Below are 18,137 nucleotides of genomic sequence, written 5' to 3'. Positions count from 1 at the left end.
AGAGTTAGAGACAACATCCAGGTCATCGGTGTGCGGCATATATTCAGCCTATTTGCACGGTAACTACAGAAATGTAATCTATACAATCATGGACCGGAAAATAGCCAGTACACTTTACTGCTAATATAAAATGGGTCAGACCCTTAATCCCGCATGGATAATGGAAAATGCATATTATTAATTCTTCAATAACTGCCTGCTGTAGATTACCGGGTGATGAAGTTAATAGCCAGGTTATTGCGTCACAATCTAGAATCCCGCAACATGATTGGTTGTCCTCTGGGTATATAAACATCCCTATATCCCCAGTGCCCTGTGTGACATTGGGTAGGTAAAAGATTTCCCATTTGTGCAATAATCACAGGATTATGGGGAGGATGGATATCAATCAATTTAGACTTATTGGCGCAGCGTGAATGTGGGATATCACGGGGGATTGGTCCAAGCGATTGTGTGACAAGGCATGAATGATTGTCACCGGTTTTAGCAGCACAACTTTGTCAATGGGGCAACAAATATTGGTTTGTCTCAGAGTGTGCCCAAGGGACTGACCTACAATGTACTTGTTGCTACAAGACGGTCATACAAAATTGTACAGTTGACCAATTTCAGTGTACATAATACGTTGTAGTTGAATTGAAAACATTCTACAAAGAAATAAAGCACTGAAGTTCAACAAGAAAAAGGAATGTGTGTCTTCTAAAAACTTAACAGAAGTGCACAACTTGAAGAACAGGCAATCTCAGTTCTATTTGCAGCATAATCCTGTTTACAGCACAGGCTGAGCTTTCTGGAATTGAGTCTAGTGCTGACTGTGACCTTGATGATAACTCATAGAATTTTACACCACCTTACTGTAGGTTTATGTAACTTTACGGTTTACCAGAGATAAATCTCACTGGACCATTAGATTACACAAATGAGACAAAGCACAACTTATGATAGAACAGGGACGCTTAGCTAGCCTCTACCAGGCTCCGCGGATCGCTGGAAAAATAGTAGAAATTGGCCTAAATAAAGGGATAGTATACCAGAGAAGATCCCGGGCCATAGAAGCTCCAATTTGCGACCCACGGGTCCTTTATTTCGGCCAATTTCTACTATTTTTCCAGCGATCCGCGGTGCCTGGTAGAGGCTAGATATTCCAGTAAGTCGGTGAGTGGAAAAATACTCAACATTGGTGTAATACTTTCGTTTCCGTGTCCAAAATATCCCCCAGATAAAGTGTACAACATGAAGAGACAGTTTTCTCACATGCCCGTAGCCAGTTCGGGTAGAAACGTTTAGAACTAAGGCCACAGCAAGTGATTTTTATGGATGACATCAGCGCGCGCATTAATTTTCTTCTGATTTTGGGGAAAAAAAAAATTTTTGTTGCCTTCTGACAGTGGTCAATATGCTAAAGATGTCTGTTGCCATGCCGTGAAGGTGGATGGCAGATAACTATGAAGAGAGGAGACAAGAAAAAGCTCTGATTTCATGTTTTGTTTTTTACTTTGATGCAGTGATATGTGGTGCTGGCTGTGTATATGTGATGTTCCCACTGTATTAAATCCATTTGTACAATGATTGAGTACAAATTTTAAAATGCAGGAACCTTGTTTTTTTTCGCCCGCTCGCATTAGATTTGGAGTCTGCGGAGGATGTCATCCATAAAATTTACTTGCTGTGGCCTAATGTTGACATTCCAGTACGTCGGTGAGTGGAAAAATACTCAACATTGGTGTAATACTTTCGTTCCCGTGTCCAAAATATCCCCCAGATAAAGTGTACAACATGAAGTTTTCTCACATGTTCGTAGCCAGGGGGGCCCGGAAAAAAAAGGTTCAAAGGTCCACTTTTTATCAAAAGGTCCAAAATTTTCTTTAAAAGGTGGACTGATTTGTATCACCAGTGGGGTGATAATCCTAAAAAAAACTGCTCACTTTGTCATTGAATAAAAAGTTATCTCTGATTTTTCAATTAAAATCATCTCAAAAATGCAGGAAATGCCATTTCAAAAGGTTCAATTTTCAAAGCAAAATCCTTGCTACGGACATGTCTCAACATTTTAAAGAAAACATTCACTTTCTGACAGAAATATTAATTCATCAATATCACCTGTCCAGTTCTGATAAGATGATGCCTTTATCATAGAATATCGACAAAAAGATGGCTCATAATACTTGTTGCACGTCTTCACCAGAATCACAACAAGTTAAGTCCGACATTTCTTCCATATTTTACATCGCAGCGCACACTGTTTATTTACTTTGCGTTAAATGTATCGCTTTTGCGCTCGCGGGGGTCATGGAGCGGTCAAAGTCAAGAATACCTCAGTACCGGCATATTGTTTTCAAACCATCGGAATGGCAACTTCGTGGTTTGAAATCCTCTCACACTGTCTTCATAGCGGATATAAATGGTATATACCGGCTCTAAAGACTTCCGGCGCTGCCGACTATGCCGGTTAATAGAGGATGTGGCACCGGTCCAACATGCTTTCGTGCCATTTTTGCTAGAATTAAGACGCGTAAACGAGGAGAGAATTGGGCGACAGTTACAGATGAAAGCCCTGCAGCATTTCATTTACGACCTCCACGTGTTAACTACATCAATCTTGTTCTCCAAGCAGATGCGCGATGGGAGTTTGTAACGTTTTATGACTGCTGCCGAGCTTCTGTTATAGACTTGACTATTTATCACATTTATTTAGTCGTGATAGAAAAATTCAATTCGGAACCCGTGATAACTGGAAAAACTGGTGATAACTCCTTTCAGTCCAAATAATCTTCCTACATAGACGATTCTTCTTTTAGTGAATTAATGAGACACATGAAACTTAATTGCATGTTCATTCCCCGGGGGGATAAATGCACAGATGTACAAAGTACAATGTACTAGAGAGTACTACAACAATAGTAATAAAGAAAGGCTAACATCAGGTCTAAGGTATACAATGCTAAAAATAAAAATAAAAAAGAAATATATATATAAGTGATATTGATCTAAGTTCTAATGGCTTCTTCTCTCTTTTTGAAACATTTTGACATATACTTACATACTTCATTGATGACGTCTATATTTGTACATGATATAATATATTTAAAAGTGTCTTCCTTTGATAATGTTTTACATTTTTTGTCGAGCTTGAACTGAACAGTGATTTACGTTCGTTATCATTTAATTTACATGAAACACATCAATGGGTCGTTATTATATTTCAGTCCATACCATGGTATGGATGAAATATATTGTGTTCTCTGATGTTTCTTCTCCTTCTTCTCCTCCTGCCACACAGTCAAAGGGATTCAACTCCGCCATCATTCAGCCAAATGACTTGAAATTTGGCATGGAGGTAGAGTGGGCCAATACCCCCAGGCGTTTTTTTTCATTTTTTTGATACATGCCTTTGAAAAATTTTTATGAAGGTTTTTTGGGGCATTTTCGCCAAAAAATGGATTTTTGGATCCTGAGCCCTGGTTCAACAACCAAATGATATGAAATTCGGTATAAGGGTACCTTGAACATGTGTCTACAGAATAGCAGTCATGTATTTGGCATACACCACTTCCAACTGACTCATTTGGGGGACTTAAATGGCTATTTTCAGCAAAAAAAGGGCCAAAAGTGCTGTACCCGTTCCATGTTCTATCTAAAGAATGGCCGGTTCCATCCATGGAACACGTGTTCCATTGCGGGTTACCTGAGGTCACATTGCACCTGTGGTGCGTAATGACCCACACATTCAATTTTATGTACCTAAGACCTTCAAAATGTATCAAATCTCATCATTGTTAGTTTTTGCATACCTGTAATAAGATTAGTAAAGCTTTCGAGATTCAAAGTACTTGTTGTTGCATCTTTGTTCTCATATAGCTACTATTTAATTCATTAATTTGAGAACCTTTGCCAGTTTTGCACTGGGGTAAGTTTGGAATAGTCCACTTTTGCGTGGGAGGGAGATGGACTGAAATATGCTGTATTTGCTCCCAAGCAAATGTCGGCCTTTCTAGTCTCATTAATGTGTTTCATGAGAAGAGAGGAAAGCCAGGAAATGTTACTGTTTTATTAACATTCCAACATCTCTTTGGAGCAAAAAATAAGCCAAAATCCAAACCTCTGCTTGGAGAGTAGACATGAAACTGTATCAGGTTAATCCTACAGATTTGTAACTGCGCCTTTATATAGCCGACATAACAAGTTACATGTATCATACCCGGGCTCCTGTGTTTCGTCAACAAAAAAAAATTTCAGTGCAGAAAAGAAACCCCGATAAAAAGCCTAAAAACGCCAAAATAAGCTCAAACCTCTGCTTGGAGAGTAGAAATAAAAAAACTATATCAGGTTAATCTCACAAATTTGTAACTGCGCCTTTATACAGCCGATATAACAAGTTACATGTATCATACCCGGGCACCTGTGTTTCGTCAAGCCAGGGTCCCGTCAGTTACTAGCCCGGTTCGGTCACGGGTAATGAAAATTTATGTGGAGCTGGTCTGGCATTGCCTGGATGTAGACGGAAGTGTGAACCTCGGACGTGTTGACAAATCTGTTACATCTGACACGGCGGACATTTTGTGTTCGCAAATTAAAGAGGAATACATTCGGAACACATCCAAGCAGGTATCGAGGTATCAAGCAGAGGTTTAGGGTAAGGCTTATTTTTGGCGTGTTTTAGGCTTTTTTTAACGAGGTTTCTTTTTTTGCAGTGGATTTTTTTTCACAGTCACATTTGTTGAATAGGTTTGCCCCGCCCCGGGGTGAGTGCCGGCAGAGGTTGGGTTGGTGAAAAAAATTCCAGTGCATAGAAGAAACCCCAATAAAAAACACGCCAAAATAAGCCAAAACCCAAACCTCTGCTTGGAGAGCTAGAGTAAAAGATGTTCGGCATTCGGCAAGCAGACACTTCGCTCATCATTTTAGTTTTCGCCAAAAAGATGGGCCAGCAAGGAGCGAGAAAGGCAAATCAATTCACATGCAGCTTCTAGCCTTTTTGTATAATATTCATTCCCTGCGTTCATGTTATCAGTCACTACGATCTTTATGGTTAGTAATGGTAATAATTCAACCTTATATAACGTTACCAAAGTAACAGTGGCTATGAAAATTGCACATATATAAAGTCTTGGGAAGCGCATATGATAGATATACTGTATACTAGCTATAATCCACTTATTGCCTGGTGGAGAGTAATATATCTCGGTCTACAAAGGATTTTAAAGCTCAGGTTATTGCGGGAAGTGTTTGGGACTGGCGCCAAGTGACTGTGAGAGGATCTATGAGCGCTTTCATACACTTGGCTGATATCATAGTTGTGTGGTTGTCGTCACTTTTCCACAAACCGCGCGGCTGGCATATCCGTCTGTCAGTGCGTTAGAAAACACGTCCTGTGGTCGGTATGTTGTTATCGCCCACACACACAGGGACCAACAACAGATTTGAAAAATGTTGTAGCATCCGAAAAGGCGAAGTCGTGGCAGAACCGACAGTACAATGATCAACGACATTTTCCGTCACAAAAAGGCTCTTATCATAAGGCAGAGGGGGCATGGTAGGCAAATAGTAAACTTGGAAAAAACCTAACTCTTATACTATTGTGTTAACCATTAACATTTCATGTACTCCCCTCAGAAACTGTGTGCATTATTTCATAGAAAATGTATTGCAAGTTCTTGCCCATAGGCTAATTGCAAATATATATGCACAATTGCACATGTATACATGCAACTTAAAAATAAAGTATGGACAATGGATAACGATGGATGGATGTGAGATCATGTGACTACTCTAACTACTAAACACTAAATACTAACTATTTGGGTTCGACTTCTTTTTCCGAGACAGTGAAAGACGAATGATACTAGCCTCTACCAGGCTTCGGGAAGCGGCTGGCAAGAGTAGAAATCGGCCAAATAGAGAGATAACATGCCGGGGGAGTTGGTCCGCTACAGTACAGTTTGCGGCAAACTGTACTCTAGAGCTAGAGCGGACCAACTCCCCCGGCATGTTATCTCTCTATTTGGCCGATTTCTACTCTTTGCAGCCCCCTCCCGAAGCCTGGTAGAGGCTAGTATGACTCCACTTTGATCAAAGTTTCAAACTCCTGATTTATAATCCTCCCAATCGTCTTTACTGCCAGCCTAATGAGACTAATGATGCGGCCCATCAGGGGAGCTGGGTATTAAGTGCTCTGCATCAGTACATGTTACCGTGAGTGGCGGCGTGGCCCAGTTTCCGGCCACAGTAAGCAATTTCTATGCATTGACATCAGAACGCGCATTAATGTTTGCCTGATTTGGGGAAAAAGGAACAAGGTTTGTTGTCCTCTGACAGTGGTCAACATGCCGAAAATGGGAAAAGATGTCTGTTGCCATGCCGGAACGTGTATGGCAGATAACTATGAATAGAGGAGACAAGAAAAGGCTCTGATTCAACGTTTTGTCTTTTACGTTGATGCAGTGATGTATTTCAATCCTTACCGTGAGTGGTCCTGTGGCCCAGTTTGCGGCCTAATTTCCAGGTTAGCGCGCGGATGTTTGGAAACTTGACCTCCCTGGCCATGTTCCCGCGCCAGGCAGGCCGACTTGTGAGCGATCAGAACCAGGTTTGGGAAGGCGCTGAATTATGCTTACCTCACGTCTCACGACTGACCTGGTTTCAGCCTGGATGTCGTAGCCTCTACCAGGCACCGCGGATCGCTGGAAAAATAGTAGAAATTGGCCAAAATAAAGGGGGTACTATATCAGGACTTCAGGGAAGTTGGCAAATTCCCCTGGTATAGTTGGCCTGGATGCCAGACCCATATTTTGGCAAATTTATACTATTTTTTTTACAGCGATCCGCGGTGCCTGGTAGAGGCTGTTTCCAGGGCCTGCACAGGCCAGCTCCTCGACTCTACTAATAATATAAGATCAACATCAACATGCCCTCTGGGAAATTGTAAGGAAACTATGACGCTGTACAAATTATCTGATGTCACGTTTTCAATTATTGTATTAACTAGCGAAAGACTTTTTCTTTACTTTGAGTATTACATAATCAAGATGTAAGGCGGTGCCGGATGGATGGAAAGTAGGTGACCCGGTTAGTAATATATAAGGCCTGCTGTACAATGTCGCGAAAGGTCTGCTCAACTTCATTCACATAATATATCAGTCTGTTCCAGCAGCCATCTATAAACAGATTATCACGGGGATTAACTCGCACGAGGTTCAAATGAACAGGTTGTATGGCCTCCGTAAATAATTTCATCAGTCACAATCTAGTGTACTCGTATCTGTATAGCCGGTATAACCGCCCTTCAGCGCAACACACCAGCTTCTGTATCTGTATAGCCGGTATAACCGCCCTTCAGCACAACACACAAGCTTCTGTATCTGTATAGCCGGTATAACCGCCCTTCAGCGCAACACACCAGCTTCGCAGGCACGCGGCGCGGCGGCATCTGGCTATATTACACAGAACGACTTGTTACACCTAACCTTTGAACATCTAACCCTAAACATTGTTTTAAGCTATCTAATGATAATGTCCCTACTGTACTTGGTAAGCAGTTCCACTCTGCGATAGTTCTTGGAAAGAATGAAATTTGAACACCTCGATCCTTGGTTGATAACTCTGGTACTTGAAGGCATACCTTTGCATGCTGGGAGACGCAGGGGACTATGGGTAGCCCAGGGAGTAAACAGCATCATTACCACGGCAACGCTTATGCGCTGCACGCGTCTGGTTTCCTTGTAGGTACACAGCACTATACATTGGGATTCGTGGAAAGGTCTATATAGACGGCAGAGATGGGCGCGGCTGGCTGGAACCGTGCCCTGAGACGGTCTACCGTCCAACTTCCCACGGCGTGCGGGGGAACTCGCCAGTCTGTCACGAGCCGGGAAGTGAAAACAGCTTTACAGGGTGAAGGATGATCGTGTGTCCAGGAGGGTTGCCAAGTTAACGTTTGGTCTTATTGATGACCAGTTTCTGCGGAACGTAACTGAAGCCTGGCTCTACTCACTGTCCACCACCATGCCCTACTCTGTCCTTGGCCTTTTTCAAAATCGTCCTCATCAACCTAGCCTCTACCAGGCTTCGGGAGACGATTGGAAAGAGTAGAAATCGGCCAAATAGAGAGATAACATGCCAGCGGAGTTGGTCCACTACCACTAGAGAGTACAGTTTGGGTGCGGCAAAATGCACTCTCTCCTGATGAAGCCTGGTAGAGGCTATCATCAACCTAGAGTTACCAGGCTTACCAGGACTGACTGAAAATATGTCCATCTCTCGTTTCTGCGCAGGAAGACTCCACGCCCACGCCTGACCAGGCTGGAACTGCTGACCTCCTTTTTTTTTTTTGCAGATGTCCAACTTGTTCTTGTCCGAGGTCACTCACCCCTTCAAATTAAATCCCTGTTGTACACTGGCCATCGAGTGACGGAAGGGAAGACATGAGATGGCCCTTACCTGTCTTCAACCTATCCGTACCTGTCCGTACCAAACTTCAACAGGTGCGCGTCAACCTGTGATTGACAGCAACTACCCCACCAGTCCAACTTTTTTTAATACCATTATGTTGAACTTTGACAAATTACAAAGTCTATTCCGCGTGACTGCTGCTATCAACTACCCCACCAGTCCAACTTAAATGTTACCATTATGTTGAACTTTGTTCATTCCCCGGACATACTGAACGAAGAACAACCGTGCGCTGTAGCCTCCTGTGCAGGCCGCCGGGCGGGAGCTATAATAGGTCTGGTAACCAGGCTATATCAATGCACCCTCTGTGCTATAATATAGTTCTGTTACCTCTTGTATTACGTATCTGTAACGTATTACAGTACTCCCAGACGTGCGAAATTTACTTGTAGTCATGATTGACTGACGGCTGAGGTCGAGGCCTTTCCCCGGGTTGTGCGATATTGACCCGCGCTAATCGCGGCCTCGGCAGCTGGCGTGCTGCCTGCACATGTCTGGACAAACATGACCCAGCTAAGCTCGCCAGCCGAATTAAACAGGTATCTACAAATGTCTGGACAAACATGACCCAGCTAAGCTCGCCAGCCGAATTAAACAGGTATCTACAAATGTCTGGACAAACATGACCCAGCTAACCCCACGGTCCGTATTAAACAGGTTGTCCTAGTTATGTCCGGACGTACAGCGCCAAATGTACATATAAGTACATTTTCAGTGTTATAGACTAAAGCTGTGTGTGTGTGTGTGTTGTGTGTGTGTGTGTGTGTGTGTGTGTGTGTGTGTGTGTGTGTGTGTGTGTGTGTGTGTGTGTGTATGTGCGTACGTCGTGTGTGTGTGTGCGTGTGTGTGTGTGTGATGTGCGTGTGTGTGTATGTGCGTACGTCGTGTGTGTGTGTGCGTGTGATGTGTATGTGTGTGTGTGTGTGCGTGTGATGTGTATGTGTGTGTGTGTGTATGTGCGTACGTCGTGTGTGTGTGCGTGTGTGTGCGTGTGCTGTGTGTGTGTACGTATGTCTATGTGTGTGTGTGTGTCTGTGTGTCGTGATGTAACGTGTATCCACAAATGTCTGGACAAACATGACCCAGCTAACCTCGCCAGCCGAATTAAACAGGTTGTCCCGGTTATGTCCGGACTCACAGCGACAAATGTACATATAAGTACATGTACAACTATAGACCAAACATTATTGACCCTTATTACTTTCGCCTTATGTAATCGCCAAATGTAATGTAATTTACCTTTTTGGTTAGTATCTGCATTTCTCTCTCTCTCTCTCTCTCTCTCTGTGTGTGTGTGTGTGTGTGTGTGTGTGTGTGTGTGTGCGCGCGCGCGTGTGTGTATGTGCGTGTGTGTCATGTTTGTGAGGGTGTGTACGTATGTATACATATATCTATGTACGTATGTAACGTCACGTTTGTATGTATGTATGTATGTATGTATGTATGTATGTACGTATGTATGTACATATGTGTGTTACATGATGTATAATATAATAGTAATAGATAACACCAGGGTGAATAATCATCTATACGTATGAAATGAAATACGAAAATCTGTATGGCAAGCGCCGTACTGTGCACAGTGAAAGATGCGGAATCGACAACCAGTATTCGGGACAGTTTGCTAATCTATCATCTTCCTCCAGCATGATTTTTAGTCAGACAGATCAGACATGTATCTTCCCGGGAGGCCGCCCACAGGCATGCACGGCACGCACATATCGCTCAGGCAGTAGTCTGGTACCCAGTCTTATCGTGGTAGGGGCGGGTTTTCCTCGGGGCTGCAGGGGCTCTTTCCCGTCCACTTCAGCTAGGTTTCCCGGTGGACATTTCACGATGGGAGATCGTGGTGGGGCAAATCAACTCCACTGGCATGCCATCAGCGTAACACTCCTAGCCTCTACCAGGCTTCGGGGGGCGGTGGGTGGAAAGAGTAGAAACCGGCCAAATAGAGAGATAGCCTGCCCGACTACTATGCCCGAACCACGTTAAGACTGGATACCAGGCTAGCACATATCGCGCAGGCAGTAGTTATGCCGGGCATGTCCAAGTGTACCGACCCCTTATCTCGTTTACAGAGATCGGATAACGCCAGAATTTCACCCTCGATAGACGATAGCATCATCGGCATAGCATTCAAACCGCGCGCGGCCCGGGGTTGGTGACCGTAGCCTCTACCAGGCTTCGGGAGGTGGCTGCAAAGAGTAGAAATTGGCCAAATAGAGACTGAGATAATATGCCAGGGGAGTTTACAGAGATCGGATAACGGTAGAATTTCACCCTCGATAGACGATAGCATCATCGGCATAGCATTCAAACCGCGCGCGGCCCGGGGTTGGTGACCGTAGCCTCTACCAGGCTTCAGGAGGCGGCTAGCGATTGCGCGAGCACACGTAAACTAACCAAGATGGTACCCAGGCTAGGAGGCGGCTGGAAAGCGTAGAAATTGGTAATTTCTACTATTTTTCCAGCCACTCCCGAAGCCTGGTAGATAGCATCATCGGTATATCATGCCAACCGCGCACGGCCCGGGGTTGGTGACCGTTGGTCGAAATCAATTTGCTATTCTAACATCGCACAGGTACAACCGCCAACGTGTAGTTGGCTACTCTCCAAGCAGAGGTTTAGGATATGGCTTTTTTGGCGTGTTTTTAGGCTTTTTTATTGGGCTTTTTTGCACTGATGATGATATGGGTTGGCGTAGAAAATACCAGTGCTAAAAAGAAAGCCCGATAAAAAGCCAAATAATAAACACGCCAAAAATAATAAGGCAAACCCAAACCTCTGCTTGTAGAGTAGGGTTGGTGACCGTCGGTCCAAATCAATTTGCTATTCCAACATCGCACAGCTACAACCACCGCCAAGGCGATCATTACTGGGTCCCACGCGGGGAGGGCTTGTCTGTAATTCGCAGCCAGTGCAGTTTTTAGGACTTGGAAACCAAAGTCCAAATTCTAGTCACTTATCTAAATACAGTTGAAACAATACTGTCTCAATGCATATCGATATCTATGGAGCGAAAATGCCCAAAATTCTGACGAAAAACAGTCACTGGAAGAACTTGGATTGATTTTTAGGGTACCACCCAGAAAATAAAAGACTTTATCTTGGGGTTTGTTACTGCAGTTTTAAATGCTTTAAGTATGAAATACTGATAGATTCAAATGAATGTGGGCAGTATGTGTCAATATTATACAGATTACCTTATTCAGAACATTTCCAGTTTTGCCGCCTTGAAATCACAATCGTAGCCAAGTAAGGTCCGTGGGAATACTAAGGGCCTGACCATATCTGTTAGTTACTAACGCGCTGATAAAAACGGGCGCCGATGTCGGAGACAAATGATGGGAAAATGTCTTTTTTTCTGCCAAATCCTTTTGAACTATTTTTGTATTGAGGTGCTCATATTTGCATTACTGTATTTTATGGTGGCAACTGTCACTGACAACTGTACTGACGTTAGAGACTATTCCTTTTGCAGTTTGTATTATGGAAAGCAGGATAATTTAATTGGTCATATAATATAACTGCCAGAAGCCTTGTGCTCATCACAAACTCTGCCTGGTCGCCACAATTTGTTGCATACAAAAATTTATTTTTGCAGTTGAATTGGAAAACGATCATAGGAGGGGGGGGGTCAAGTCTGTTACTGAAAAAAAAGTAATACTGTTGTAAGCAGACACATTAATTTGTATTTATATTATACATGTAAATTTGCATTACATTGAAGCAAAGAACAAATTATATATTGCTTAACACTTCCTTTAATGATGAATTCTACAGTCAGCCATGTATGTGGCTAAAAGAATGGTTTAATCCAGACTAGCCAACTCCTTGGCAATGTTCTTCAGTTCCTATTTGTTGTCTGTCTCCATGGCAACGGCCATAGCTGACTGGTAGTGAGATCTGGCCCGGTCCAGTTGACCCAGTAACCTACACGTGTCTCCCATGTTCGTGTGCTGTACGATCTGTGCTGCCTTGTCCCCATCGTCTTCCTGCATCTTCAGGGCTCTCTCGTACCACTTCAGAGCCTCCTCGTACTCCCCCATCTCGTGGTGGGTCAGTCCCAGCCTGTTGTAAGCTAGTCCCTCCTGTTGCCTGTCCATTAACTGCCTGGCTAGAGAAAGATACTGTTCATAGTGCTGTAGTGCCGTGTGTGGGAAGTGGAGTTGCTCCCTGTGCATCTCACCCATCTTCATGTAAACATCCATCTGTCCATGTAGGTCCCCTGTCTGCTGTGCCAGCTGTAAGGCCGAGTTGAAGTGGGATGTCGCCTTGTCGTGTTTGCCGAGTAGCCTGTATGCGTTGCCCACGTTCGTGTGTGCTGCTATCTGCGCTGTCTTGTCCCCAGCATCCAGGCTCATCGTCAGGTCCTTCCGATGCCACTTCAGAGCTGACTTGTTATCCTGCATGTCCCCACAGGCCAGGCCCAGTCGGTTGTAGGCATGCCCCTCCAGGTCCTCCCTCCCCAAGTCTTTAGCCAGTGCCAGCATCTCTGTGTAGTACCAGTGTGATTCACGTGGTTCATCTAGCTGTTCCCTGTGTAAATCACCCAGCTTACTATTGATGTCCAACTGTTCAGTCTTGTTCCTTGCTTCCATGGCAGCAGCCAAGGCTGATTCATAATGAGTTTTTGCATCTGACACTTGACCTGACAATGCTAGAGAGGATGCCAGGGTTTTGTAAGCTGCACAGACTTCAGTCTCCCTTCCCTTTGCCTTCAAGATACCCAATGCTCTCTCGTGGTTTGTGGATGCTTCCTTATGTAGACCCAAGATCTCATATGTCAGACCAATTCTGTTGTACGCCTCTGCTTCTTTTGTGTCTTTCGACAGGGCCTGAGAGCATTCTAGCATCTTCTGGTAGTACTTTAGAGCTGACTGGAGCAGGTGCAGTTTTGTCCTGTAGAGATCTCCTATCTGACAGTACAGGTCCAGCATTCTGTCCCAGTCCTGGTGGTCTTTGTCTGGCTTTACTGCAAGGGTGTTCAGCTCAACATGGAGGCGATTTAAGCTGATTTGGGTGTCCTGATCGTCTGTTGATTGAACACTTTTCTTTGTTTCGGCTCCATTGGACTGGCTGGTACCTGTTTCAATATAGACATGACATTGTGCAAAGACAATTAAAGTTACCTTCCTGTAATGTTGAATGTTTGCATTTCAAGATATTTTGAAAATATAATTTCATTCAAAAGCATACATTTGTATGTCAATCTTCAATGATGATATGAAAAGTAATTTTATCGGGACCATCAAGTTATTGCCACCAACCCCACCATCAGAAAAATACATTTTAAACTAGAAAGGTAACATTTCCAAAGCAAATGCATGTTTACCTTGGCATAATCTGCTCTGTTAATTCTTACTCAAACACATTCATATATATGGTCAGTCAGGAGTCTAAATCCCTCCTGCTGTAAAATTGCAACATGATGTACATTGTAACCCAACACTAGTTACCATGTTGACAGACAGTCTGGTTCAGGTCATTGACCTTATTTCTTTGAAAAAGAGGAAGAAGAGGAAGAAACAGAGCAAAACCAATATGTTTTCCTTTTGCGAAGACAATGTGACATTAAAAAAACATTCAGACATAATAATTACATGTACCTTCTTTTTTCTGTTCTTGTTCAAGGTGCCTAACTTCGTCTGCAAGCTTTCCCTTCCCCAAACTCCTGAGAAGTTGCTCGAGGAAGCCCAAATTTCCCTCTCCAATGGCCATGTTGTCGTCCAACATGTTGAAGATTTCTAGAGGCGTCGCGCGCTCGACTCTAGACTTGCCAAGAATCCTGTCATGAACGACCAAGGCTCGCAGATTTCTGACATCTTCTTCTGACAGACTGTCAGAAATCTTGAGGTACAGTCGGGCTGATTTAGACAGAGCCATGGCTCAGGTGCAGTCTACTGTAGTGTCTGCTTTATAAGTGTAACATGGGTACCCCTGTGGTGGTCAAATGTACCTTATGCCCGGAAATGTTAGTAATGTTACTCTGACATCTGGCACAGTAAACAAATATTTTGTCAAACATTCCACAGAACACTAAACGTTGCAGGGGAAAAATTCAAATATTTTTTTTCTGTGACCACTTCCTGATAGCAAAATCTACATGTATGGCTACCTATCCATAACATTATCATTTAATTGTGAATTTTCATAAAGTTTTCACTATTTTACATAACATCTGAAATATCTGCATGTCCAAGGGTTGTGGATAAAGTACAGTGTTTTTTGACCCCTCAAAAGAGTGGAACTTGGACTGGCAGGTATTGGTTTGTCCAGGTATGCGGGTGGTAAATAAATGAGTCATACATCAATGTGAACCTTGCCCACCACCACCAAAGTCACATCATCCCCCCTCAGAAGTACAGTTTTTGTCTGGTCTCACCCCTTTACAATGTACCTGGCACCAAAGCTAGGCTCGTGAAAAACATGCTTTTGAGCAGCAGACAAAAGCAAACATTAAAAACTTGCAATACACATGTAAGTATGTGGTTAGGATAATTATACATTGTTTGGTTGTCAAAAGAACATTATTTATGAGCAGTGGTGCCAGGTTCTGAACTGAATGCCATGCTGGCGGAACCATCTGCAAAAATCAAGAACTGGAAGGATGATTTGTAAGAGTCCCTAATATCACAAAGGTGTATTTTTTGTCCAAACGTCTTTGTTTTAAAAATAACTACAAAATGCCTCTGATGCCTGAGGATCTAAGAAGACATATCTATATCCCTCCCTATACACTGTACAGGGAAAATATAGAGGTCTTCCTGTTATGATCATTTTATCCTGTTGACATCACAGAAAACATAACAAGTTTGGTATGTGTTGTTTCTTCTCGAGTACTTCTAAGTACAGTGGGCGAAACCAGGTCAACAGATATCTGTGGTTTATCAGAGCAAAATTTGGCACCAAATATCTAATTTAGAGTTGACATCACAGAAAACATAACTAGTTTGGTATGCGATCTTAGTGAGTACTTAAGTATAGTGGGAAAAACCTTAAGGGGTTGTCCAGGGGGTCAACAGATATCTGTGGTATATCAGAGCAAAATTTGGCACCAAATGTCTAATTCAGAGGTTTGTTTTAACATTTGCTTCTTCCTGTTATGATCATTTCATCCTGTTGACATAATAGAAAACATAACTAGTTTGGTATGTGTTCATTCTTCTTGAGTCCTAATTTAAAGTACAGTGGGCGAACCTTAAGGGGTCCAGGTCAACAGATATCTGTGGTATATCAGAGCAAAATCTGGCACCAAATATCTAATTTAGAGGGTTGCTTCTTCCTGTTATGATCATTTTACCATGTTGACATAACAGAAAACATAACTAGTTTGGTATGCGATCTTCTTGAGTACTTCTAAGTATAGTGGGCGAAACCTTACGGGGTCCAGGTCAACAGATATCTGTGGTATATCAGAACAAACTTGGCAAAGTTAGCAAATTAAATTTCTAAGCCAACAGTCCCACGACCACATTCACGAATTGTGAATCATCGATCCAGACATAGCTACAAGGCCTAGGAAAAAAAGTTGTGTTTCCTGTTTCCCGACCGACCCTAGAAAAACCTGACGACCCTAAACTTTTTTGGGTGGACCCCTGCAAGGGACATAATTTTTTGAGCTGATCGACCTTTTCTAACTCCATGATCTGACACGTACACCAGAGTGATAAAATGTTGTACAATTGGTTTTCTTTTTAACATTTCCATTGAAATAAATTAAAGTGTCCTCATGCAAGTTTTACTTTGTTAAACTGTATTGTACAAGATCAGTATATAGATATCACTGTACGTCTAAAAAAAGAAAGAAAAAGATAATTCCTACCTACCAACCCTAATTTTTTCAGGACTGAAACAGGAAACACAACATTATTTTTCCTAGGCCTCTAAGCTACTGTGCTGCAGCTATGCAGAAAACAATCCTAAACTCGCTAAACTCTTAGTATTCACCCACATGTGATGATGTACAAGTGTGGGAACAAATCGTGCAGTCGAGGAAACAGAACTTGATATGTTAATTGGTGTCAGAAGTGCAGTGGCAGACAGATACATTAAATTTTAGACATAAATTGGTGGGAGGGTGGAACTATTTGTAGTGACATTGTACATTTTGTACAGTTGAGGAAATAGATATTGATATGTTAATTGGTGTCAGAAGTGCAGTAACAGACAGATACATTCTGACATAATTGGTGGGAGGGTGAATTTACTATATGCAGTGACATCATACATTTTGTACAGTTGAGGTAAATAGATGTTGATATGTTAGTTAGTGTCAGAAGTGCAATGGCAGACAGATACATTGGTGGGAGGGTGAAACTATTTGTAGTGACATCATACAGTTGAGGAAATAGATGTTGATATGGGTGTCAGAAGTGCAGTGGCAGACTGATACATTTTGACATAATTGGTGGGAGGGTGAAACTATTTGTGGTGACATCAGTGCCTTATACAACATTCCTCTCCTTTAGAGAGGAACAACAAGTATAAATTAACCACACCCAATGAACTAGATGCCTGAGGCCACAGTCACATTGGGGCCTGGTAAATTGCACTCAAATTGGATCTTGGTCAAGTTTCATAGAAACCAGATAGATTTTGTGAATGTTAGCCTGGGTACCAGACCCATAGCACACAGGACACAAAGTATCAGGCTCACTCAGATGCTTTGTGTCCAGTGTGCTGTGGGTCTGGCATCCAGGTTACTGACTTCCGGGACGCCAGGAATCAAACCTGCGCTGAACCTGGGCAGCCAGCTTACAATACCAGAGCGCTAACCACTATGCCAAAAGGTCCGGACGCATTGGAATGGGTTAGTTAGCATGCGCAGTGCTTGAAGTCCACCGTTACACTACTCCAGTTTGCCATTTCTCACACCCTTTAACCTTAAATTAGATCTGACCAAAATCTAATCTCAATTTGAACAAATCCCAATGTGACTTTGAATGTTGTTTCAATCTGGTTCCTTAGAAACAAACCCTCTGTTTCTCCTGGCTTTTGGCCAGAAGTCTGGAGAAATGATTTGGAAAACCACCTGTTACCTCATCAATCTGGTGTGTTTACTGTTCTTCTTACCGCAGTGTGTGTACTGTGTAGTGGTGTAGTTAAATACTGTCAATCTTGATATATACATGCTGGCCTTATGCTGAACTTCTTGGTTTTCCAGGTCAAATCAAGAAGCTTTAAACCAGTCTCATTTAAAACTCCTTTGTGAAATCAACAGAAGATACTATCATGTCACCAATAATGGAATAAAAGGCACATTGGGTATGTATTTCAACAAGTTTATGTTATACAAATCAATGATAGTATGCAGGAAAGTATAAATCAGTTAGATGTAAACCAACCAGGATGATATCCAGGCTAAGAAAAATATCCATTAAAACTCTCTTAATGTCTTATGTCCTATATCAAAGGATAAATTTCTGTGTTCCATCGAAGGATAGATGAGAATTGAATGTTGTGCGTCAGATTAGCTATAAGAGACTGATGCATGTATCTACATCATGGTACATGTATTGCATTGCACAATGTTGTTATGGCTTACCTTGCACCATACACTTACAAGGTTAGTCACCTTGTACACATCTCTACATCTGCAAGTTCACAACCCCCACCTCCACCCCAGGGCATGCATGACTGGACACTGTTGACTACACAACAGTAACGTTTATCCCTGTCCAATGGCA

General features: G+C 42.7%; 1 protein-coding gene across 1 annotated transcript; it reads right to left on the bottom strand.

Annotated features, from left to right (window-relative positions):
* Positions 1–12,302: 12,302 nt before the first annotated feature.
* On the bottom strand, positions 12,303–14,417 carry LOC109487519 (tetratricopeptide repeat protein 28-like). The gene is made up of 2 exons (XM_019791532.1): positions 14,058–14,417; positions 12,303–13,534 (listed from the first exon to the last, which is right to left on the bottom strand). The coding sequence occupies exons 1-2, from the start codon at positions 14,332–14,334 to the stop codon at positions 12,303–12,305; spliced, it is 1,509 nt and encodes a 502-aa protein (XP_019647091.1). The 5' UTR covers positions 14,335–14,417.
* Positions 14,418–18,137: the final 3,720 nt, after the last annotated feature.

Source organism: Branchiostoma belcheri, unplaced genomic scaffold, assembly GCF_001625305.1.
Source record: "Branchiostoma belcheri isolate BF01 breed outbred unplaced genomic scaffold, Haploidv18h27 scaffold111, whole genome shotgun sequence".
Classification (NCBI taxonomy): Eukaryota; Metazoa; Chordata; class Leptocardii; order Amphioxiformes; family Branchiostomatidae; genus Branchiostoma; species Branchiostoma belcheri.
Note: the sequence above shows the minus strand (reverse complement) of the source record. Positions and strands in the feature narration are given on the sequence as shown.

Coding starts and splice junctions, on each gene's coding strand:
- LOC109487519 (XM_019791532.1), bottom strand. CDS start 14,334: ATGGCTCTGTCTAAATCAGCCCGACTGTACCTCAAGATTTCTGACAGT. Junction 13,535..14,057: donor ACAAGAACAGAAAAAAGAAG/GTACATGTAATT, acceptor ATATTGAAACAG/GTACCAGCCAGTCCAATGGA.